Genomic DNA, 24,344 nt, shown 5'->3' with positions numbered 1-24,344 from the left:
GCAGGGCTCAAAGTCAGGAACCATGAAATCTTGACCTGAGTGGAAGTTGAACACTTAACTGACTGAGCCACCCAGGCGCCCCAGGCTAGAGATATTTAAAGCCACCTGTGAAAAAGGTACGTAGTAAGTTCTTTCTGCCTTGTCTTTCTCATTCTAACCCACTGTAGTTTCGTTTCTGTCCCCAGTCCTCTGCAAAACTACTGGCAATTTCTCCAGTGAATTCTTGAAATGCTCTGTTTTCCAGAGAGCCAATGCCATGTATTTGGTTTTCCTTTCACCTAACTGCTGCTTTTCTCACTCCTTTACTGCACCATCTTTTACCTGACTTGTGATTATTGGAGGGAGTAAGGTTGAACCTGGACTCTCTTCTCTTCTTTATCAACATTCTGTCCCTAGACAATCTCATTAAGTCTTATGGACTTTGCCACCTCCATATACTCATTGACTTAGCTGAGTAACATCAATGGAGGCAATTAGGTGAAAGTTGTTAGGTTACAGGATACTTACAGGTTCGAAAGTGGGACCCCAAAGATTAGTTATTAATTGTAAATGGTGAAAAAATGTGCCACCAGGGGCACCTGGCTGGCTTAGTCGGTGGAGTGTGTGACTCTTGATCTTGGGGTCATGAGTTTGAGCCCCACATCGGGTGTAGAGATTACTAAAAATAAATAAATAAGTAAATAAATAAACAAACTAAACTATATATATATATATATATATATATATATATATATACCAAATATATATACACTCTACCAAATGGTAAGACACCACTAATATTGGGATGACTTTTTGTCAGGTGCCTCCTAATATGATACAATATGCATACGCAGCACTATAATCTAATCAAGTCTCCAAAGGAAAAAAATCACTCTACAGAAAATACAAGGTTAGTGAAGTATTATATGAATGCTTGAAGAAAATCATCAGGTAACTGGGTATCGTCTCTTCAAAAAGCCAATGTGATGGGCAGGGAGAGGGGCGGGGTAGGGGGCAGGAAACAGTGGGGAGTATGACTGTTCACACAAAAACCTGCACACAAAAGTTTGCCGCAGCTTTATTCATATTTGCCAAAACTTGGAAACTACCTAGATGAAGGTATAAATACATTGTGGTACATCCAGACAATGGAATATTAATCAGGGCTAAAAAGAATGAGCCACATAGCCATAAAAAGCCATGGAGAAAACAAATCCATATTAGTAAGAGAAGCCAGCCTGGAAAGACTATCTACTGTACAATTCTAACTATGTGACATTCTGGAAAAGACAAAACTATGGAGACAAAAAGATCAATGGTTGCCAGGAGCCGACTGGGGGAGGAAAGGGATGAATAGGTGGAACCCGGAGGAAAACGGGCAGTGAAAACGCCCTGTATGGTACCACAAAGATAGATATGTTTAAATCCACAGAATGTACCACACCAAGAGTCAACTAATGTAAACTGTGACTTTGGGTGATTGCAAAGTGTCAGTGTAGGTTCATGCACTGTAACAAATGTACCACTCTTGTGGGGGATGTGGATAATGAGGGACACTGCAACTGTGAGGTACAAGGGGCTGGCAGGGGGCATAAGGGGAATTTCTGTACCTTCCGCTCATTTTTCCTATGAACCTAAAACCACTCTAAAAACAGTCTTAAGGAAAAAAAAAAAAAGGAGATGAATAAAGCAAACAAAATGTGAAAATGTGCAGACCTTGGTGGTATTTTTTTTTTTTTTTAAGGTATAAAATACATTCTTGGAACAATTAGAGAAATTACAATGTAGATGATAATATGGAATTGTGAATCTTCCTAAGTGTGACAATGGTATTGTAGTCATATGATAGACTGACCTTATTTTTAGAAAATGAATGCTGATGTTTTTAATAAGACTAAAATGTCATGACATAGAGTAAAATGTCATGATGTCTACAACTTATTTTGAAGTGTTTCAGAAAAACAAATTTAATTTCAAATATATAGAGAGAAAGCAAGTATAGCAAAATAAACAATTGTAGAGCTTAGGTAGAAAGTATAAGGCTGTTTGTTCATTAAACTCTTCTCTAAATTTTTCTGTAAGTTTGAAAATTTTTATAATTAAAAAGTTTTTAAAATCCTCCTACATTAGATGACACAAAGACCCGCCCCCCCCCCAAAAATCTGCATTAGCTAAAAACTTACTTATGTACAATTTTCGTTCATTTTGAGGCTTCTTCTCAAAGTTCTGACTCATGTATCCCTCCTTCCTCATCACCCCCAGCTGACGATATTACCACACACTTAACTGAAAACTGAAACAGATGGGCAGGACTTCCTCATCTTTCCTCTTTTAAATTTTCCAACTGAATATATGTGTCCTCAGATTCTCTTGCCTTTATTCCTTGCAGTACCTTGTATTATTGTTCAAAATACGGTAATCCCAGGGGCAGGATTATACTTCTCCACTCCACTGATGGCAGACTAAACCACGAGACTTGCAGTGTCTCCCTTCAGGAGAATTCTACATCCCTGTCTCCATAAATATGAATTGGACAACAACCTTATTTTCAAACAAGGTCACATTCTGAGGTGCTGTGGATTAGGACTTCAACATGTCATTCTGGGAGGCATAACTTAACCCATAATACCTCCTATCAATTAATTGATCACACTCCTTGTTATACAAACATACTCTAATAGTAGACCTTTTAAAACTAAGCAAAAAACAGGGCAAACAAAACTCACAGTCTTTCTTGGGTATTAAATCCGCCCCCACTCCCATGCCTTTACCCCTTCCCAGTGTTTGGAAGAGTTTTCTACAATATTGAGCTCATCTTTATCTTCCATTCCTTTCTCTCATCCTTTGGTTGAACTTTTGTACCCCTCCTCCACTAACCTGTGAAATTCAGTGGCCACTTCCAAGAATTTGGCAATGTTTCCTGGAGAGTGGTGGTGGTTTCACAGCTCTGGATATACTGAAAACCATTGAATTCTACACTTTATTTTTTTTTTTAAGTTTATTTTTAAAGTTTATTTTATTTTGAGAGAGACAGAGAATGTGAGCGGGGGAGGGGCAGAGAGAGAGGGAGTGAGAAAGAATCCCAAGCAGTCTCCTCACTGTAGGCACAGAACACAATTCCGGGCTTAAACTCACCAACCCAGAGGTCATGACCTGAGCCAAAATCAAGAGTGAGACACTTAACCCACTGAGCCACTCAGGCACCCTGAATTCTACACTTTCAAAGGTTGACTTTTAAGGTTTTTTCTTTTCCCCCTGACTTTCAAGCTTCCTTATATAGCATAGCAATTAGCTCTTGATTTCTCATGCATCATATATATTTTCTCCCAGTTTGTCTTTTGACTTGGATAATTATCACTATTATTATTGCTATTGTTGTTATGCAGATATATACTAAAATCTATATAGTCTACTTTGTTGATATTTTCACTGTTGGTTTCTGAATTTTATGATATGCTCATAAAAGACTTCCTCCCTCCAAGATTATTATATACATTTTCCTCTATTAATTTTTCCCCACATTTTAAACTTTTTTAATATGTTAATATGTTTAATATGTTTAATTTATTTTAATGGGGCACCTAGGTGGCTCAGTCAGTTGAGACTCAGCACCCAACTCTTGATTTCGGTTCATGAGATTGAGCCCCTGTCACGCTGTGCATTGATGGCATGGAGCCTGCTTGGGATTCTCTCCCTCTCTCTCTGGCCCTCCCCCACTCTCATTCTCTCTCAAAATAAATAAATAAACATTTATGAAACCCTTAAAAATAACTAATTTTAGTACAAGTGAGGTAGGAAACCAGGAAACAACTATGTTGTTTTAATGATTAAATTCTAATTTATCTTTATTCCTTAATAAATCCCCATATGCATATTTGAGTCTATGAGTTAATTAGTATAAAAAGTATCTTTCTCACAAACCTCAGGGTTAAGAGGAAGATCGGATTTGGAGGACAAGATGGTGAATTAATATTAAATTTACTTTTAGTTTCTTGGACCTGTGAGTTTGATATACCAGAGGAACATACAGTTAAGATACCTTTTAGGCATCTGGAAATGGGAAAACATAGCTTAGGACAGAGTCATTCATGTAGGTATTAGAGTCACAGAGATGGGAACATCTGAGATAGTGGAATCAAAGGGTATTCTAAAAGTAGAGAGGAGGGGCGCCTGGGTGGCTCAGCCAGTTAAGCTTCTGACTCTTGATTTTGGCTCAGGTCGTATCTCACAGTCATGAGATAGATCCCTGGGTTGGACTCTGTGCTGACAGCATGAGCCTGCTTGGGATTCTCTCTCACCCACTCTTTCTGCCCCTCCCCTGCTCTCTCTCTCTCTAAATAAATAAATAAAATTAAAAATAAGTAAAAATTAAAATGGAGGAGTGGGGAGGTAAGAGGAGGTTATAAAACAGAAGCAAGAAAAATCCTTGCTCTTGCCCTTGGGGTATCATTCATTATAATTTAGAGATCTATTTCTTAAACTTGAAAAAAGTGTGCATATCCTATCAAGGAAAAAGTTTTACATTTCTTAGGTCCTAATGAGTTTAGAAATTTAAATACTGTCCATTTAGTTCATCATTTGTACTGTAACAGAACTGAAAGGGTGGAAATGGAACACAATCCAAAAAAGCCTTGAAAGCAAAGAACTTTTTGTTACTTGTTACAAGTTAGGAGGGGGTTGGGGGTGGATAGCTCTCAAAGCATTATCTCCCTATGGGGTTAGTACAGGAAGCTTTTATTCAGTGTATTAGGGGGCAGTGGCAGGGAGCTTGCATGTGCATTAAGGAACATATATGCATATTCTATCACTTAGGTACTCTGGTTCAATTGCACATGCCTAGCATGTCAACATGTTAGAACATACATTGTATGTTCAAAAACTGGTGGAAAACCCCACCCATTGGAGGAGATCTTAGTATTATAATGACCTAAAGGTAACTTCAGGACAGCTCAGGGGGAATTGTGTGTTCCAAATTAGTTCAAAATGGCTCATACAAGGGGTACCAGGCAAAACACCTACCCAGGTGTCTGCTTGGCAGGAACTACTGGTCCTGCAAAACAAAACACATTTTGTGCCTCCCCCCACCCCCCCTTCTGCTGATAGCTTGCATCCTAGAGAACACTACCAATGCAATGGTTAACACTACCTCAAACTAGTATACTGGATATTGTTGACTGAATCTAAGGTTGTGACCCAAATGCCCAAAATATGACTGTGATATTGTTTTGAAATTGAGGTATAAATTACATATAGTAATACAGTGAAATGAACAGCTCTTAATTCTTTTTTTAAATTCTATTGCAACTTATTTTATTTTTAAAAATTTTTATTATTAATTTTTAAAATATTCTATACAGCCAATATAGAGCTTGAACTCAGGACCCTAAGATCAGAGTCACATGCTCTACCAACTGAGCCAGCCAGCCAGCCTCTCCTATATCATAATTCTTATAGTTTGATAAGCATATTGAAGATATAAAACTATCAAGATAGAGGCGCCTGGGTGGCTCAGTTGGTTGAGCATCTGACTTCAGCTCAGGTCATGATCTCACAGTTTGTGAGTTCGAGCCCCACATCAGGCTCTGTGCTGTCAGCTCAGAGCCTGGAGCCTGCTTCAGATTCTGTGTCTCCTTCTGTCTCTCTGCCCCTCTCCCACTTGTGCTCAATCTCTGTCTCTCAAAAATAAATAAATGAAAAAAAAAATTTAAGCTATCAAGATAGAAAATGTAAAAAAAAAAGATATAAAATATTTCCATTATTTGGGAAAGTTCATTTATGGCCTTTATGATCAATCTCTACCTTTCCCCCAAGCTAGTTTCTTTTACCATAGATTAGTTTCAACTGGTTTTAGAATTTCACATATATGGAATCATACTTTCTTGTGTCTAGCTGCCTTAACTCAGCATAATGATTTTGAGTTTCATTCATATAGTTCGTTTCTTTGTATAGCTAAGTAAGATACCAGTACTATGAATATACCATAATCTACTTATCCATTCATCTATTAATGGATATTTGAGCTGTTTCCAATTTTAGGTTGTTTTGAATTCAGCTGCCATGAATATTCTTGCACAAGTCTTTATGTACATATGCTTTAATTTCTCCTGGGTGATCATCTAGAAACAGAATTACTGAGTTAGGGGTTCAACTTTATAATAAATTACGAGTTTTCTAAAGTGGTTGTATCATTTGATACTCCCACTAGCAATAAATGAGCAATCTAGTTGCTGAAAATGCTTGTTAGCATACGATATTATCAGTCTTTTAAATTTTAACCATTCCATTAGGTATGTAACGGTATTGTAACCAAACTAACATAAATTCAATCCTTGGTAAGTCACAGGTAAGAGCTACACCCCAGGTGGAGTTGTCACACACAGTAAACTTTATTTGCAGCAAATAAAGAGATCACAGGGAATAGCTTCCAAAGCCATGAGTCCCTGAGCAAGGGTGAATGGATTCCTTTTATTCAGGGTTAGGATGCAAGTAGAAAGGGGAACCTCATCAGCATATGTAGAAGCAGGCATAAGATTGTGCATGCGCCTTAAGGAAACATGCCTATACATGTGTTCTGTGAATGAGGCTTGTTCCCAGCTACCGCCCCCCCCCCCCCCGCCGGGTGGAGATTTTAGTATTATAATGAGGTAAAGTCATTTTACTGTCAGTAAATGTAAAAAATGTAAAAAGACTGTAAAAAAATGACTGTCAGTCACCCCGCAGATCACTCAATGGTCCATTTCCACAGGCATGATTCGGGGGTTGAGCTCAAACTTGTCTGGAGGTCTGGGCCTGCAGATTCTTTGCCCTACCATTTGATACTGCTTGAGGGGTAGTTGCAGTTTCGGGATACTCTGCTCTTCAGGTCTTTTGCCTGAGTTAAGAGATAAGCTGGAAAGAAGAGCTTAAGGAAAAATGTGGGACAAAGGTCGGTGGGTATAAGCAGGTAAGTAGTAAAGGTCAGGTCTTGGGGTCTAGCCGGTGACAGTATTTCAGTATGATTTTAGTTTGCATTTCCCATATGCTGAGCATCTTTTTATGTAATTATTGACCAATTTTCTGTCTTTGTTAAGTATGTGTTCAAAGTGTCCTTTTTTTAAGTTTATTTATTTTGGGGGGGGGCGGGGAGAGAATTGTAAGCAGGCTCCACACTGTCAGTGCAGAGCCCCACGTGGGGCCTGAACCCACGAACCGTGAGTGAGATCGTGACCTGAGCCAAAACCAAGAGTTGGACACTCAACCGACTTAGCCACCCAAGGTGTCCCAAAATTGTGTTCATTTTTTAAATGATTTTAAAAAACAATTGAGTTGTAGTGTTGTCAATAACCAACCTCTGTGTTTCGGATCCAAAATCTAACATGAAGACAGAGTTTGGAATAAAGAGGAACAATAGCTTTATTGCTTTGCAGGGTAAAGGCAGCTGCAGCAGGCCATGGCTTTCAAAAACCGCAAGCCCCCTTCCTGCCCACCCCCTCTGCAGACAAAGAGGCTGGGGGATTTTATAGAGAAATAGAGGATCTAGCCGGTTTAGACACGAATTGTGTATGTGTTTTCAGGGTGGAACTGGGTTCCTGAAACAAAACGCTAAGAAGGGAAGGTTTACTGAATGGAGGAGGGAAGGAAGGTTGGAGGAAGAGAGGGAAGGGGTTACTCAGTTTAAAATCAAGCTTTGCTGAAGCATTCGTGCAGCCATTTTGATTTTTGTTCAGCTTTATGCGTTTTTAAAATAAGTTATTTAAGTAATCTCTACACCCAATGTGGGGCTTGAACTCACAACCCCGGATCTAGAGTCATGCCCCTCTAACTCGGCCAGCCAGGTGCCCCTCAACTTCATGCTTTCAAGCAGTTTCAACAGGTGTACTTTAAATATTCTGACTAGAAATCCTGTTCAGATATATGCACCAAGATTTTTTCCCTCAGTTTGTGATTTGCCTATTTGTTAATATTGTCTTTTGATGGGTACAAGTTCTTTTATTTTGATAAATTTTAATTTATCAATTTTAAGAAATTGTATAGTCCTCCATTACTTATAGACCTTCTGCATGTCTCATAGAGTTTACTACGTGCTGTGTGCCCTAAGTGTGTAGAATATAACGACTTAATACAGAGTTAGCTCTATCTAAATGGCAATTTTTTTTATTGTTCTTAAATTGTTACAGAACCATAGTCCAGAACAATGGTTCAAATTTAACTGAGCGTATTCATTGTCCTTGAAATAGTTAAAAATAAGACTATTGGACTTAACTCCTACAGAATGACTTAGTTTCATAGGTTCTGGGGTACAGACAGGTCTGGGAATTGCTGATCTAGAAGTCCTTAATGCCTGGCCAAACTTAAAGCTACTCAATCTACCATTTCCTCAGTCAGAAGGCAGATCAGTGTTAATAGAAATGACCTGCTGCATTTTAATTGTCGGGAGCTGTTACCACCAGTGCCTTTTAATGTCCTTTGAAATAGTTAATGAGGAGACACCGGGAGGAAAAACACTGAAAAACTTTACAAAGATTCTGTTGTAATAACCATAATGTGTAACTGAATAAAATATTTCAGAATAGGAATCAATCAATTGCATGATCTGCCTTCTTTCCATCTGTGAGCTCTTGCTTTTCTTCTTCCAGAGAAAATTGCAACAAGTATTCACAGGAAGTTTTTTTTTTTTTTGCTTTTTTTTTTTTTTTTTAAAAAAAAAACAACAAAACAACACTGGTTCTCCTAATGGTTTTGTAATGGACCTTAACTTGGCAGGCAATTAAACATGAAACTTCTCATTGGGTATTTTCAGGACTGCCAGGGGGAATCAGCTGCCAGTTTACTGCAATGTGGAAAACTGCATGAGATTCTGGGATTGGAATCAAAATGCTAATTTAAAAGGTCGAGTGAAGCTGAAGCTCACGTTTTTCCGTGCCTGCGCTCTCTTCAGGCAGAACAAAGACCCAGGCAGAAGCGGCAGAGACTCATCCCAAGTCTGTTTTCCTGAGATATTTTGGAATCATGCCTGAAATGCCGGAGGACATGGACCAGGTAAGAGCCAGATATTCAAGAAATGAAGCATTCTGGAGTTAGTTTCTTTTAAAAGCATCCCAGTGAAACCAAAAAGGTGTGTTAAAAGAAGAAAAAAGAAACGGGGTGTCATTCATTTCTTTAAAACATGTAACTTTGGAACATGGAAGAATAAACCAAGTTTAATTATTGACCCTGGGAACCAGGTTATGGAGAGCTCAGCTAAGACTCATTAATTGACAAAAATTAAATGCAAAACAGAACAGCAGCTTCATTTACCACATTAAATGCAATGATGTAGGTGAAGGTTCTATGTAACTAAGGATTTTATCTGTAATTGTGTGCTCCAGCCTTTCTTTGTCTTAGCATGAACTGAATCTGCTAACATAACTTTTAGCTCCAGGCTGCTCTCTTTAAATTTATAGACTGAGCCACCATACGTACTTGGATATTGTCTACAACAATGGCATTTTTGTTCACAAAGAAACTTTCATCTTTAAAGAGAATGATAAAAAACTATACATGAACATATACCTTTAGAACTATATGCAAGTTTTACCTGGGAGCTATCAGACCAGGTTCTCAAAAGTAGGTGAGAAAACTCTTGTTCCTAACTCTACACAAGGCTGCTCTGCAAATAAATAAATAAATAAATAAATAAAAATAAATAATATGCAATGAAATCTTATTCATATTGAACACTTACTTTTTTTATTAATAGAAAAATTAGGTTGCATCGCAACGTTGTATCTAGAAATTAAAAAAAAAAAAACAAAAATCTCCCAGTTTTTAAAGGAGGAGGATTGGGAGGATCTTAAATTTGCCTCTCCTACCTCCCACCCATACTCACCTTTCTCTTTGTCTGCAGATTATGAATGTTTAATGCTGGGACAGTCCTCTCAAGGACTGTCTGAATAATGCTAAACTGATTAAGGGTAGCAGCTTGCATAAAAATAAAACTCCGAAAACGAGGGGCCTCAGGTTCTCTTCCCCCACCGTTCCAAAAAAAAAAAAAAAAAAAAAAAGACTTAACACGAATAAAGAAATGAGTTCTTGTTGGGGGGTTGGGCAGAAAGGAAATTCACGGGGCTCAGACAAAGAAAAACTTTTTCAAAAGGCTGCTTAGTCTTCGGCTCTAAAGTAAACTAAAGGGATTATGAAAAGAAGCCCTTTTAAGAAAAATCCAAGCATCGGTCACAGTTGTGAGCGACTTTTCAGTTTTGGTATCGTGTATGTCTGAATAAGGACACTCGGATTGGAGCGGTGAAATGTTGGCGAACCCTACAGGGTCTATGGCGGGTTTTTTCCTGAGTAAATTTCTCAGGCATTCCAACTGATAGGCATTTTGCCGTTTTGAGCTAGGAAGGAAACCAGTTGCCTGAGAGGTCTTTCTCAACACTTAGATATGTTGTTTCTGATTTGTTACTTTTAAGAAGTCATACAGGTGGTGGAAGGTCCAGACATTACTCTGTCTCTTGGTTTCGTCCTTAATTTACGATGGTTACGGAGGCCAGGCTGGCGTAGCCTGACGGGGCAGTTCCTAATGTGATGCTTCTCAAAGGTGGTCGGTGGGGTTTTGACTCCTGTTAAATCCACTAAAATGTAGAGTCCCTGGTTTTATATTACCGCAGATTTTCATTCTGTAAATACAGGTAAAGTCCGAGAATCTGCGTTTTGAAGAGGCACCTAAGTTATTCCTCCCCTTACCCTCCTCTTTGGAACTAGTTAAAAATAGTTTGATTTATTTGGAATTTGACACATACTACATTTTAGCATCCCAGAACGACAAATGGGTTGTTGAGGTTGTTAATGATTCAGATGCCAGGACTTGTATTTTTATTCTTCGTCTTTCTAAATCTCTGTAAGAAACATTCCTAATGCTGTACGTCCACTGTGCTCCCTCCTTCCCTTCTTACCTAAACACACCCCATGGCTTTAAAATGTTTTCTCCTACTAAACGTATTTCATGCTCAGTTGATTCCCATGCACTGCGCAGTCTGCAAACTTGTAGCCTCAGGCGATCCAGTTTAATCCTTCCCTAGTCAAGAAGAGAGACGAAGAGAGAAAATAGTACATAAAATAAACAATCTTCCCCAAAACAAAACTTGTATTCATTGCTTAAGGCCAAGGCCTTTGTTTTGTGTATCCCTTTAAGAGTTGGGGGGTGGGCTGGCTGCGTACAGGACGCTGCCCGGCCCCTTTCGGAGGCATTCACGGAATGTGGCCAATCATCGGGCGCGGCCTTGGCGGCGGAAGTCGGAAGCAGTGAACAGGGGGTCGGCCCGGACCTAGGGAGGCGGGCCGAGGGCGAGGAAGCTGCGGCCCGTGGCGGTCCTGGGCTGGAGGAAGTGGCGGTCGCTGCGGCTGCGGCGCAAAGACGGCGGGCATGGTGGGGCGAGAAAAGGAGCTCTCTATCCACTTTGTTCCCGGGAGCTGCCGGCTAGTGGAGGTGAGGGAGTCGACCTGGGCGTCTCTTGCAACGGGGAGTGCGGAGGGGGACGAGCCAGGTCGAGGGGGAGGGAGGGCTTGGGTGGTTTTCCTTGCGCCTCCTGCAGCAGTCCTAGCCCCCAGCTCTGAGTCGTCTCAGCACCTTCCTAGCTCCGGGAGGAGAGGGCGGCGCCACCGAGTTTGTTTACCTCGGCGCACACCCGTTTGTGTTTGCTCTTCCAGTCCTGCGGCAGGAAACGAGTAGGTCGGTTTCACTTTCTTGTCTTCTGTCTCCCCCTCCCAGCAACGAAGAGGCGTTTTTCTGAGCTGTTTCGATTTTGGTTTTATCTTTCTGAATTTCTTTTTCATTCTTTGTTCATATCCCTCGATCCTACCAGTTCTTATGTCTGAGAAAGTAGGGGAAAGTGGCTTTTCAGAAATAGCAGTTTTAGAGATGACACCTTACTGAACTTTTAAGTTTTGTGCAAGGCACTGTATTATGCACTTTACATGCATTATTTAATCGTCATAACTATGAGAGGATTTTTGCTCCATTTTACAGATGAGAAAATTGAGGCTTGTAGGGTGAGTCCTTGGCCCAAGTTCATTAAGTAGGCTTGGAACCTACAAATCTCTTTCACTTTCTTGGGCTTTGAACCGCTACAGAGATTGCATAAAGGAAGGTTATTACGGTGGGAGAGCTATCCCAGGTATTGCGCTTCCTCCATTCTCTCTCATATTTCATTACAGGCCTCCCCACATTCAATCCACAGAACTGCTAGAATTTATCTAGCAGTGGGGATAAAAAGAAATGTTAATGCCTAGACCAATGTCTTATGAAAATAAGAGACGGTATGGGAGGTGGCTGTTTTTGATAATGCAGAATTTTTATGCTTTCAAGATACAGCATAGTTAGTGTTTCTGATCACTTTGGGATTTGGGAGGTTAAGTTTACGTGTTGTTTCTATGTGCTCCTAAAAGTACTGAACACATAACGTTACATATTGTTTACATATATATGCATACGTGTATGTAAAGCTTAATCTTTTTTTCACAGTGGGAGTTCTGTAGACTAATGAAAATAGGTTTTCACTAGGTTTTCATGATTTCCTTCATTAAAAGTGATCCAGCCTAAATCTTTTTTTTTTAATTGTTTTTTATTTGAATGTAATCTGTACATCCATCAGGGCCCTCTAACTCACAGCCCCAGATTCAGATTGTATGCTGTACAGACTCAGCCAGCTAGGTGTCCCCACGCTAAATCTTGACACATACTTGCTGCTCTCTCAAAACATACAGAATTAAAATTCACTTGTGAGAATGAGGACTGCCTTGCATATTGTGTTGGAGAAGACAACTGTACTGGTACCTGTTTACACTGTCTTGTAGGATAGTAATAGGGTAACAGTAGGAGTTAGACCAGTGTTGCCTAGGTACTCAGGGGATCTTGAGTTAAGTCTTGAGTCCAGTACAGTCTACTCAAAAGATCTGCCTCCAGGGGAATGTTGTATGAGGATCAGTGGGGTGGGGATGGGAAACTGCCAAATTGAAAAGGTTCCAAATAGCAAATATTATGTTTACCACTAAAACTTAAGAAGATCTCTATTTAGATGTTAGTCTTTTGCTAAGACATTTTTAGTGGAAGTTAATGCAAGTATGCTAAGGTAGAAATAATTGTCCCAGAGTACTGTGGCCATTTGGAAAGATCCATTTATCTCATTACCTATAGTTTGTTATCACTTGATTAGGTAGCATAATAAAAGTGGTAGTTCTGCATTTATTTATATGTATTTAACTTTTCAAAGAATTTTTTGATGTCTATAAATCTGGTCACTTGAAGTTCTGAACTTGTAAGAGTTTATGCAGAGTGTGGCAAGTATATTCAGAATAACAAAGTGATGTTTGATACTTTACACATAAGATCATAAAAATTAAGAAAGTAGATTTTTCAGGCAGATGATTTTTTTGAGCTGTTTATTGTGGTTTTGGGTTAACTAGAAAACTTTTTATTCTTCGTTCGAGTTCCTTGAAGTGCATGGACATTTCTGTGTTTAGCAGGACTAAAATATTTTATGGCGGAACAGTCTAAAATAATTTTTTTACAGGAATATTTCTTTTCTTTTGAAAATAGAATAATCAAAACTGCTTTTAAAAAGCTTCAGGTAGATTTCTGATATAGAAAGTCAAAAATAGAAGAGCTATTTTTGTTAGGCGTCTTTTAATTTCAGAGTGAGGCATATTTTATTTGCTAACAACCAATAAATTTGCAGTCCAAATGAAAAACCTTGTCTTGGCTCTTACACTGGTGACAGAAGGTGCTCATTGAGTCTCTAGAAAGAACTCTGTGAAGAGGAAAAATTACTTTAAGTAAATGAAGCTCCTTTCACTCCTTTCAGACTCCGTCTACTCTGTGTTGAGGATAATGTGGAAAATGTTAAAATTGTATGAGGAGCCTTAGTCATCTTGTCCAAATGAGGAATTTGATCAATAGAGATTTCAGTAACTTCCCAATACCATATTTTGTGGCAGAACAGTTAAAATTTAATCATTATGAAGTCAAATAGAAGGTCAAAGGATTAAGACGCAACTCTGTATATATTTGGCTTGGACCATAGAAGCAAGAAGCAAGTTCTGGTCCCAACCTTTCCCGTTTTCCATACAACCTTTAACATTTCTAGGCTTCAGATTCCTCAGTTTGGAAATACTTACATGTTTAACAAGGTTATCTTATGATCAAAAGGTATGATATAGGCTTACATAACACTCAATAGTTTTCAAATACAAGATAGTGCAGTATCATTTTTGTTTTAGGAAATGCTTGCACTTCAGATCTCTGCTATTTTAATAAAGAAAATTCTTGAGCATTGACATCTGACCACTAGGTACCATGGACTGTTTTTCATATTTTCTTCTAGGGACCATACAAGTTACCCCAGAGGATAAAGATATAAGGTGGTATTTTTTCCTCGTAACCTCATCCCTTTTTTGAAGTTAAGTGTATTGAATTCCCAAAGAGCCTTGCTGTGCTTGTAATTTAATACTACTATATTGCATCAAATCCAAGATGTATTTGATTACAATATCATCTGGGTTCTTGTTTTAAAATGCACTAAAAAGTAAAAAACACTGCAAGTCTAGGACAGTAATAAGATGCATCTCTATTTCATTCATTTAACAGGGATGTTAAAATGAGGAAAAAGTGTGTTTCACAGAATCAATGCAGTATGCAGAGATCTGAATTCATTGTTTAATAACCTTTGTGGAATGCGTGATGCTTGTTCTTTGACTTTTTGTTGTTTTTCTTTTTTCACGGGGGAAGAGAGAAGGAAAGTTTGTTGTTGCTTTTAGAAAGATGACAATTTTTGGCTTGTTTGAATAAGATAAATTCATCTTTAGGAAAACCTTGGATTTTCCCTGGAGTTCAAGATTACATTTCTCCACAGTTCCCAAATCACCATCATCAGCACGTTCCTGAGAACTTGTTAGAAATGTAAATTATCAGGATTTACCTCAGATGTACTGGATCTGAAAGCCTCACTCATGATTCTTATCTACAGTAAAGCCTAAAAACCACTGACCTAAGAACTGTTCTATATTCCTTTGCTTCTATAAAGTGAAGTACTAAAGAGTGAGAAACTCTGAAGAAACCAAATTATAGCCACTTTATAATATTTTCCCAGGGATCTTTATGGTATTTATTCTGTGTAAATGGTTTTCTGATTGTATCTACTAGACTTGGCATGTTTTATCTTCTTAACAATTCAGTCTTTGTAGAGCTGTTTTTGTGCCAAAATTCAAAGAAAATATTTTGTTGGCTGAAATCCTTGTTTTCATAGATCAGTTGGCTTAGAGCCAAGTTTTACACTAGAGAGCCTAGATGAATTTCACTTCAACTTTTAAAATGTTTTGAAGTTGGTTGCACTAAGGAAAAAATATCTTCAAGAATTTACCTTTTGTACTGTTTCTGTCCACCCTTTCATTTCAGGTTTTTCCTATGGTATAAATAGATAATTTTGGTGGCCTTTTTTTTTTTTTTTTTTAAACTATAGTGCCAAGTTATTCTGCTGACATAAGGGCTAAAAAAGAAAGATCTTTAGTTATTATATGCTTGTTTAAAGTTTTTGACAGCTCAGAATAGATGACTATAACAGCACTTGAAATAAAAAGACCTCAAATTGATAAAACTGTAAGAAATTTTTTTTTTTAAGTAGGCTCAACGTCCAACATGGGCTTGAACTCACAACCCTGAGATCAAGAGTTGCATGCTGTACCAACCGAGCCAGCTGGGTACCCCTAATAAAACTTTGTTGGTGTTTGTTTATTTATTTAGTTATAAATTTTTTTTTAATGTTTATTTGTTTTTGAGAGAGAGAGTATGAGCAGGAGTGGGGTAGAGAAAGAGAGACAGATGCACAGAATCAGAAGCTGGCTCCAGGCTCTGAGCTGTCAGCACAGAGCCCTACGTGAGGCTCGAACCCACGAACCATGAGATCATGACCCGAGCCGAAGTCTGACACCTATCCAACTGAGCCACCCAGGCGCCCCTGTTTTTGTTTTTTTAAATAGTAAATGTTGATTTTATTCATGAGTCTGGGAAATTTGATGTTACACGTCTTGGGAAGAAGGGAAGTTCTTTAAACTGCTTTGGAAACAACTTATTTTCTAGGTAGTTCCTTTTAATTGCATTGTGTAAGGAATTTTTTCTTTCACAATAGCAACACAGATCAATTTAAAATATTTTAGTTTATTTTTTTTTCTCATCTGTTAATTTTTTTGTCCTTTTGTCTGTTAGGTCGTTTTTTTTTTTTAATTTTTTTTTTTAATGTTTTATTTATTTTTGAGACAGAAAGTGACAGAGCATGAGCAGGGGAGGGGCAGAGAGAGAGGGAGACACAGAATCCAAATCAGGCTCTAGGCTCTGAGCTGTCAGCACAGAGCCCGACCTGGGGCTCGAACTCACAAACCACAAGATCATGACCTGAGCCAAAGTCAGACGCTCAACTGACTGAGCCACCCAGGCGCACCCGTGTTAGTTTTTTTTTTTTTTTTTTTTTTTATATATGTTTGAGTGGGAGAGAGTGTGTGAACACAAGTGGGGGAGGGGCGCAGAGAGGGGGACAGAGCATCTGAAGCAGGTTCTGCACCCACAGCACAGAGCCAGATGTGGGACTTGAACTCAGGAGCCACAAGATCATGACCTGAAACTGAGCCACTCAGGTGTCCCTGTCCTTTTATGTTAGTTTTAACAGGTCTGTTAAGATAAATTTAGAGTTAACTCAGGAACCTTTACTGATTAAATTTAGAAATGGTTTAATTTAAACCATTGGTTAAAATTGAATATTTGGTTTGGTTAAACTCAGAATATTATTACTATTAAGACCACATTTTTTTTTTCCTCCACATAAATGCCTGTGACATGTGAATTCCTTAACTCAGACCTATCAAATTTGATAAATCAATGACATGTGAAAGAAAAGTTGAGGTTACAAACTGAAGACCAAAAAATGTCAACTTTTGAGTATATTGTTGAATACAGCCAAATAGTTCATCAGGCCATAAAAAATAAGTAAGCTTCAAACTAATTGTGCATTTTATAAACTGGAGGATGTAATTAAAATTGCTGTTTGTTCATTTTGACATCACTCATCATTAAAATAAGATTTTCCATTATTAACATAAGGAATCAGGGCACCTAGCTGGCTCATTAGGTAGAACATGTGAATCTGGATCTTGTTGTAAGTTCGAGCCTCACCTTGGGTCTAGAGATTACTTAAAGATAAAATACTTTTTAAGTTTATTTGTCTTCAGAGATAGAAAGAGTGTGCTCATGCAAGCAGGGGAGGGACAGAAAGAGAGAATCCCAAGCAGGCTCTACCCTAAGTGCAGAGCCCAGTGCAGGGCTCAAACCCACAAACTGTGATACCATGACCTGAGCTGAAATCAAGGGTCAGGCGGTTAACTGAGCCATCCAGGTGCCCCCAAAATAAAATCTTTATTTTTTTTTTCAAAAAGGCGGGGGGGGGGCGGAGGGTGGAATTTAATTGACTAGGTATATCCTTACAGTATCATTATTTTGGGTTCTTTTTCATGGATAGGATTAATAAAACTTTTAATAAGTGATATAATTATTGATGCAGTTTGATTTTTATTCTAACTTAAGAGTTGTCTAATAGATGTAGGACATGAAGCTAACTTCTTAGACTCAAAGTATTTAGTGAGCAATGATGATGACTGATTTCTTAGAATATTTTCAAAGTGAGTAATCTTTATCCTTCTTCACTTTTTTAGGAGGAAGTTAACCTCCCCAGTAGGCGGGTTTTGATTACTGGTGCCACTGGGCTTCTGGGCAGAGCTGTGTATAAAGAATTTAAGCAGAATAATTGGCATGCCTTTGGCTGTGGTTTTAGAAGAGCAAGACCAAAATTTGAACAGGTTAATCTTTTGGATTCTGAAGCGGTTCATCACATCATTCATGATTTTCAGGTATGGTTGAGTCTGTTTATTTTAGGACATATATAAACTATGTTAAGAATTGTCTGGATGATTTAGAAATTGTTCTTTTCTCAAGGAAAATACTGTACTTAAGCTGTAACCTACTAAGCAGCAATAATATACAGTTGACCCTTGAACAATGCAGGGTTTAGGAATGCTGACTCCTGCACAATTGAAAATCTGTATAACAGGGGCACCTGGGTGGCTCAGTTGGTTAAGTGTCCAACTTTGGCTCAGGTCATGATCTCACAGCTCGTGAGTTCGAGCCCCATGTCAGGCTCTGTGCTGACAGCTCAGAGCCTGGAGCCTGCTTCCCATTCTGTTTCTCCCTCTCCCTCTGCCCCTCCCCTGCTCACACTCTGACTCTCTGTCTTTCAATAATAAATAAACGTTTAAAAAGAAAAAAAATCTATATAACATTTTACTTCCCCCAAACTTAACTGCTAATAGCCTACTATTGACTGGAAGCCTTACCGATAACTCAGTTGATTACACATATTTTGTACATTATATGTGTTATATACTGTATTCTTACAATAAAGTAAACTAGGGAGAAGAAAATATTACTGAGTAAATCATAAGGAAGAGAAAATACATTTAAAACACAGTACTGTATTTATAAACAACAACAAAAAATCAGCATATAAGTGGATCCATGCAATTCAAATCCATGTTCAAAGGTCAGTTGTGTAGTGCACTTTTTTTTTTTTATAAGCATGCAAAGTATATGTAGTCCTTGAAAAGATTAGGTTGAAACATAGGTTGACAAAAGTTGGAAATATGAGCATTTTATAAAAAGCTTATGTTTGTGAAGTACTCTTGTTAAGTACCACTTTCTATGCAAATACTTTTTTAATATTATCTGTAAACCTTACAGCACTGCAAAATTGATACTATCATTTCCATTTTAGAGGTGAAAAAAGCTCAGAGAGGTTAAATAACTCTTAACCATTGCCATAGAAAAGTTATGAAAAAATTTAGGTTCTATTCTAGGTCTGATCAAATTGAGAGTTAAAGTTCTTTTCAGAAGTATGGTCCAAGAGACACTCACATCAGAATCACTTGGGGAACTTATTCTTTAGGTGTGTCTCACTTCCAGAGGTTTTAATTCAGTAAGTCTATGGTGGGGACCAGGACATCTTAAGAAGCACCCTGGATTATGCACATTGAAGTTTTAAAACAACTCCAAAGGTCATGGTTCCTCTAACAGTTGTTGAGGAAGGAGATCATTTGGTATGTTTGTACATTAGCCCTGTGTGTCAGTGGTTTTACCAAATCTTAACCTTGGTTCAGCTTCTCTGGGAAGTAGATGCCCCATGCATTCCTCAATCTTTAATTAAAAACACAATTTTTTTTTTTTTTTTTTTTAAAGTTCTAGAGAGCGCCTAGATGGTTCAGTTGGTTAAGCATCTGACTCTTGATTTCATCTCAGGTCCTGATTTCAGGGTTCATGAGTTCAAGCCTCCGAGTCAGTGTCTGTGCTGCACGGAGCCTACTTGGAATTCTCCGTCTCCGTCTGTCTATCTGCCCCTGTCCCTCCCCTGCACCTTCATATTTTCCCTCTCCGTCTCCCTCTCCCAAAATAAACATTAAAAAAAAAAAAAAAAAATAGTAAGCTGTAGGCCCAATGTGGGGCTTGAACTCACAAACCCAACAAAATCAAAAGTTGCATGCTCTACCCACTGAGCCAACTAGGCACCCCCCCCCCATTCTATCTGAAATAGAATTGTACTGAAATAGTCTCCTTACATATCTGTCTTTTTTTGTTGTTTTCTTCTAGATTATGAAATCCCTGTTCCTTGCACAGTGTTTAGTATACAGCTGACATACTAAATGATGAACTGGGAATTTAGTTTTTGTGGGTAGTTGACATTTGTTAAGTGGTCTAAGAGATTTGAGTTTATGAATTTAATTTGAAATTTGTATTCTCCCTTTAATGTAGATTTATTAAGTATTAAGGTCATATTAATTACATTAATGTTAGCTCTTTTCTCCGACCCACATCAGAGGACAAAGCTTATTTTGATTGAGAAATAATAGTTGTTGACACTGATTTTGGTTTTCCTCGGGATTACTAAATTGCTCTTTGCTTTTCAGGGCCTATATATATGTTAAGGAAGTTCAAAACTTGAAAAAGGAAAGCATGACAAAACTACAATAAAAATTACAGCGATTCTTTAGTTGAAGGAATGTTGATTTAACAAACGTTTTTTTTTTTTATGAATTAAGTTGCTGTTGGAAGGCTGTAGCTCCCCTGTTTTATTCCTTATGGTTTAAAAATACATCAATGTTTAACTTCCAGCCCCATGTCATAGTACATTGTGCAGCCGAGAGAAGGCCAGATGTTGTTGAAAATCAGCCAGATGCTGCTTCGCAACTTAATGTGGATGCTTCTGGGAATTTAGCAAAGGAAGCAGGTAATGATGACTTTATAAAGTCTTCATGAAATATTAAATAATTGCTGAGTTTATAAAGATTAAAGTTTTGTAGATTGCTTATAAGAGGTTTGTTTTATATATGATGAATAGCTGTTATGAATACCAGTACAGAGTAATGTTGTGTAATAATTTAATAGATGATTTTTTTCATGTCTTTCTTTTTTAGCTTTAATTGGAGCATTTCTAATCTACATTAGCTCAGATTATGTATTTGATGGAACAAATCCACCTTACAGAGAGGAAGATGTACCAAGTCCCCTAAATCTGTATGGCAAAACAAAATTAGAAGGAGAAAAGGCTGTCCTAGAGAACAATTTAGGTAAGACACAATTTCTTTAGCCTCTGATTGCTTTGAGGAAATGATATGACATCTATACAAACATGTTTTTTAGGGCGCCTAGGTGGCTCAGTCGGTTGGGTGGCCGACTTCAGCTCAGGTTCTGATCCCATAGCCCGTGGGTTCAAGCCCTGCGTCGGGCTCTATGCTGACAACTCAGAGCCTGGAGCCTGCTTCAGATTCTGTCTGCCTCTCTCTGCCCCTCCCCCACTCAGTCTGTCTCTGTCTCTCAAAAATGAATAAATGCTCAATAAATAAGTAAATAAATAAAATATTTAAAAAAACAAATATGTTTTTTAAATTTTGAAAAAATTGAGCATAAATCATTGGAGAAAGAAGGTAGTTAATAAAAAAGAAAAATAAGAATTTTAGAAATCATGAAGAATTTATGAATTTTTCCAGACTTTCCAGTAACAGTATATACATAAATGTCATTTTATAGGGGCACCTGGTGGCTCAGTCCATAGAACATGTGACTCTTGATCTTGGGATTGTGAGTTCAAGCCCCACATTAGGTGTAGAACTTACTTAAAAAAAATATATTATTGTATAAAGAAAAGAAGTCTTAATAGTATAAATATTTGTAACCTACTTTGAAAAAACAGGTCAGTATCATTTCTCCTAGATTGAGGTATTTGGGTTTTTTTGTATGGTTTTTATTTTTATTATTTATTTTATTTTATTTATTAAAAAATTTTTTTTTTAATATTTATTTTTGAGAGAGAGAGAGCATGAACGGGGAGGGGCAGAGAGAGAGGGAGACATGATACGAATCAGGCTCCAGGCTCTGAGCTGTCAGCACAGCTGACATTATTTTATTTTTATTTTTTTATTTTAGAGTTGGGGAGAGAGGCAGAAAGAGAGAGAGAATCTCTTTTTTTTCTTAACGTTTATTCATTTTTGAGAGAGACAGAGCATGAGTTGGGGAGGGTCAGAGAGAGAGAGAGAGAGACACGGAATTTGAAGCAGGCTTCAGGCTCCAAGCGGTCAGCACAGAACCCGACGTGGGGCTTGAACCCAGGAACTGTGAGATCATGATCTGAGCTGAAGTTGGATACTTAACCAACCACCCTCTTCCTTTTCAGGGCCTACATATATGGTAAGGAAGTTTGAAACTTGAAAAAGGGAAGCAAGAAAAACTACATTAAAAATTACACACATATATATTTATATATATTATAAATATTATATATTTTATATATATTTGTATATATTTTATAATGAAAACTACATTAAAAATTACAAATATATATTTATGGATAATTTTATGTATTTACATATATGTGTGTGTGTATATATATATATATATAGAGAGAGAGAGAGAGGGAGAGAATGAATATGAATCATAAGCAGGCTCCAAGCTCAGCACAGAGGGTTGATCCCATGACCCCAAGATTGTGACCTGAGCTGAAATCAGAAGTTGGACGCTCAACCCACAGGCGCCCCTTTAGGGTTTTAAAAAGAAGTCAAGAGCAGAAGTTCTTTTATAACGCTGCCTCAGAGAAGCACCAGATGTAGTTAGGTATGGAAGCAATTTTTGTGAATTTTTAAAAATGTATGGGTTTTGTTTTATAACCTGGTTCTCCCCCCATATTTGTATTTTAATACATAGTGAATCATCTCTGGGTTATTTTTTTCTATCAATGGCTGTATAGTACTTGATGTAATGATTCCTTGCACTGCCCTAGACTGTACTGTCTTTGAGAAGCATCCTCTAATATAGATTTCCAGGATATATATTTTTTTAATATTCTAAATTATCATGCAGGAATCATCCTTGAATGCATTTCTATACACAGTTATCCAATATGTTGATTTAATTAAAAATACTCTGTGGGGTGCCTGGATAGCTCAGTTGGTTAAGCTTCCAACTTCTGCTCAAGTCATGATCTCCTGGTTCGTGGGTTTGAGCCCCGTGTTGGGCTCTCTGCTGTCAGTGTGGATCCTGCTCTGGATCCTCTGTCTCCCTCTCTCTCTGCCCCTCCCCACTTGTGACCTCTGTATCAAAAATAAAATAAATATTTGAAAAAAAAATAGTTTGTTAATTTTCAGTTAAGGTGTTAATTATCCAGTCTGTTGTGACAGCTCATTAGGGACCAACATAAAATCTAAATATATCATAATTCCTTACTCAGTGGTTTCAAGAATTGAAATTTAAGAATTGGTTGAATTCTACCCCAGAATAGTTTACTATGCCATTTATCTTTTAACAAGAATGTTCTTACATAATTACAATGTAGTTATCACACTCAGGAAATGTAACATTAATATAATGTTATACTATACATATTGTTTATATAGGAATTTTCCCACTTGTCCTAATAATGACCTTCAATGCATTTTATTTCTTATTTTTTTATTCTTTAATAAATCAAAGATCACTTACTGTGTTTACTTGTCATGATCAGTTGAATTTCTTCATTACTAGGATTGTTGAAAATAACATATAAAAATACCCCAAATGACAGAGACCTTTAAAAACTCAGTATTACATATGGGGCGCCTGGGTGGCTCAGTCCCTTGAGCGTCTGACTTCGGCTCAGGTCGTGATCTCATGGTCTGTGAGTTGGAGCCCCGCGTCGGGCTCTGTGCTGACAGGTCGGAGCCTGGAGCCTGCTTCCCCTTCTCTGTCTCCCTGTGTCTTTGCCCCTCCCCTCCTCATGCTCTGTCTCTCTGTCAAAAACAAATAAACATTTAAAAAAATTAAAAAGAAAGTATCACATTTGTTAAATGGGCCTTATTACAGAGAAGCCATATGTCATTTTGGTACTTTGCAAGTTTCCTACAGTCTAGTTTAAATCCGCATACTTTCATTTTATATCAGGACTTAAGATAAGAACCAGTCAGCTTTAAAAGATTTTTTTAAAGATTATCTTTTTTTTAATTAATTCGTAGGAGCTGCTGTTTTGAGAATTCCTGTTTTGTATGGAGAAGTCGAAAAGCTTGACGAAAGTGCTGTGACTGTTATGTTTGATAAAGTGCAGTTCAGTAACAAGTCTGCAAACATGGACCACTGGCAGCAGAGGTTCCCCACACACGTCAAAGATGTAGCCACTGTGTGTCGCCAGTTAGCAGAAAAGAGGATGCTGGTGAGAATCTTGGGAAGGAAGAATTTCTGATTTCCACCATTGAGTGAAAGTCACAGTGCTTTTGCTTTCTTTGCTAATATTTCTTTCTTTTTAAAGTGATGGAAAATCATTGAGGTTTTTTTTGTTTTTTTTTTAAGTTTATATATTTATTTTGGGAGAGAGAGAGATCGCATGCGCACAAGTGAAGGGGCAGAGAGAGAGAATCCCAAGCAGGCTTTGCACCGCCAGTGCAGAGCCGGATGTGGAACTTAAAATCATGAACTTCGAGATCATGACCTGAGCCAAAGTTGGATGCTTAACTGCCTGAGCCACCCAGGCGCCCCTTAAATAATAGTTTTTAATTAATAATATAAAGAAACAACTGCAAGTTTTTATTTAAAATTTTTAGAACGACAAAGAGACCAAACAAAAGTGGTTTGCAGTAGTAGGCTATATTTATAAATAGTAAAAATATTATGCTCTTGTGTTTGAATTGATTTCTCATATACTATGGACCCTGTCTGTCATTCTTTTATTGCAAGATGACTAGAAACTTGTATTTTTTCTTTGGATGACAAAATAATCTAATGTCTTTAAGACGTTACT

General features: G+C 37.8%; 1 protein-coding gene across 5 annotated transcripts in view; it reads left to right on the top strand.

Moving 5' to 3' along the window:
• Window positions 1-8,862: 8,862 nt before the first annotated feature.
• Window positions 8,863-24,344, top strand: part of MAT2B (methionine adenosyltransferase 2B) — a 148,421-nt gene continuing 132,939 nt past the window's right edge. For 4 of the 5 annotated variants that reach the window (XR_007461405.1, XR_007461406.1, XM_049647820.1 and 1 more), the window contains exons 1-5: window positions 11,217-11,425; window positions 17,692-17,886; window positions 20,198-20,312; window positions 20,500-20,652; window positions 23,566-23,759. Coding sequence is in view for 3 of the 5 variants with exons in the window: in XM_049647820.1 (XP_049503777.1) it covers window positions 11,363-11,425; window positions 17,692-17,886; window positions 20,198-20,312; window positions 20,500-20,652; window positions 23,566-23,759 (720 nt within the window). In the remaining 2 variants the exon portion in view is untranslated. Of the gene's footprint in view, window positions 8,998-11,216; window positions 11,426-17,691; window positions 17,887-20,197; window positions 20,313-20,499; window positions 20,653-23,565; window positions 23,760-24,344 lie in introns of those variants that run through there. The other variant, XM_049647821.1, reaches the window with a different exon arrangement.

This window comes from Panthera uncia, assembly GCF_023721935.1.
Source record: "Panthera uncia isolate 11264 chromosome A1 unlocalized genomic scaffold, Puncia_PCG_1.0 HiC_scaffold_17, whole genome shotgun sequence".
Classification (NCBI taxonomy): Eukaryota; Metazoa; Chordata; class Mammalia; order Carnivora; family Felidae; genus Panthera; species Panthera uncia.
The sequence above is the reverse complement of the archived record's forward strand: the minus strand, read 5'-3'. Positions and strand labels throughout refer to the sequence as shown.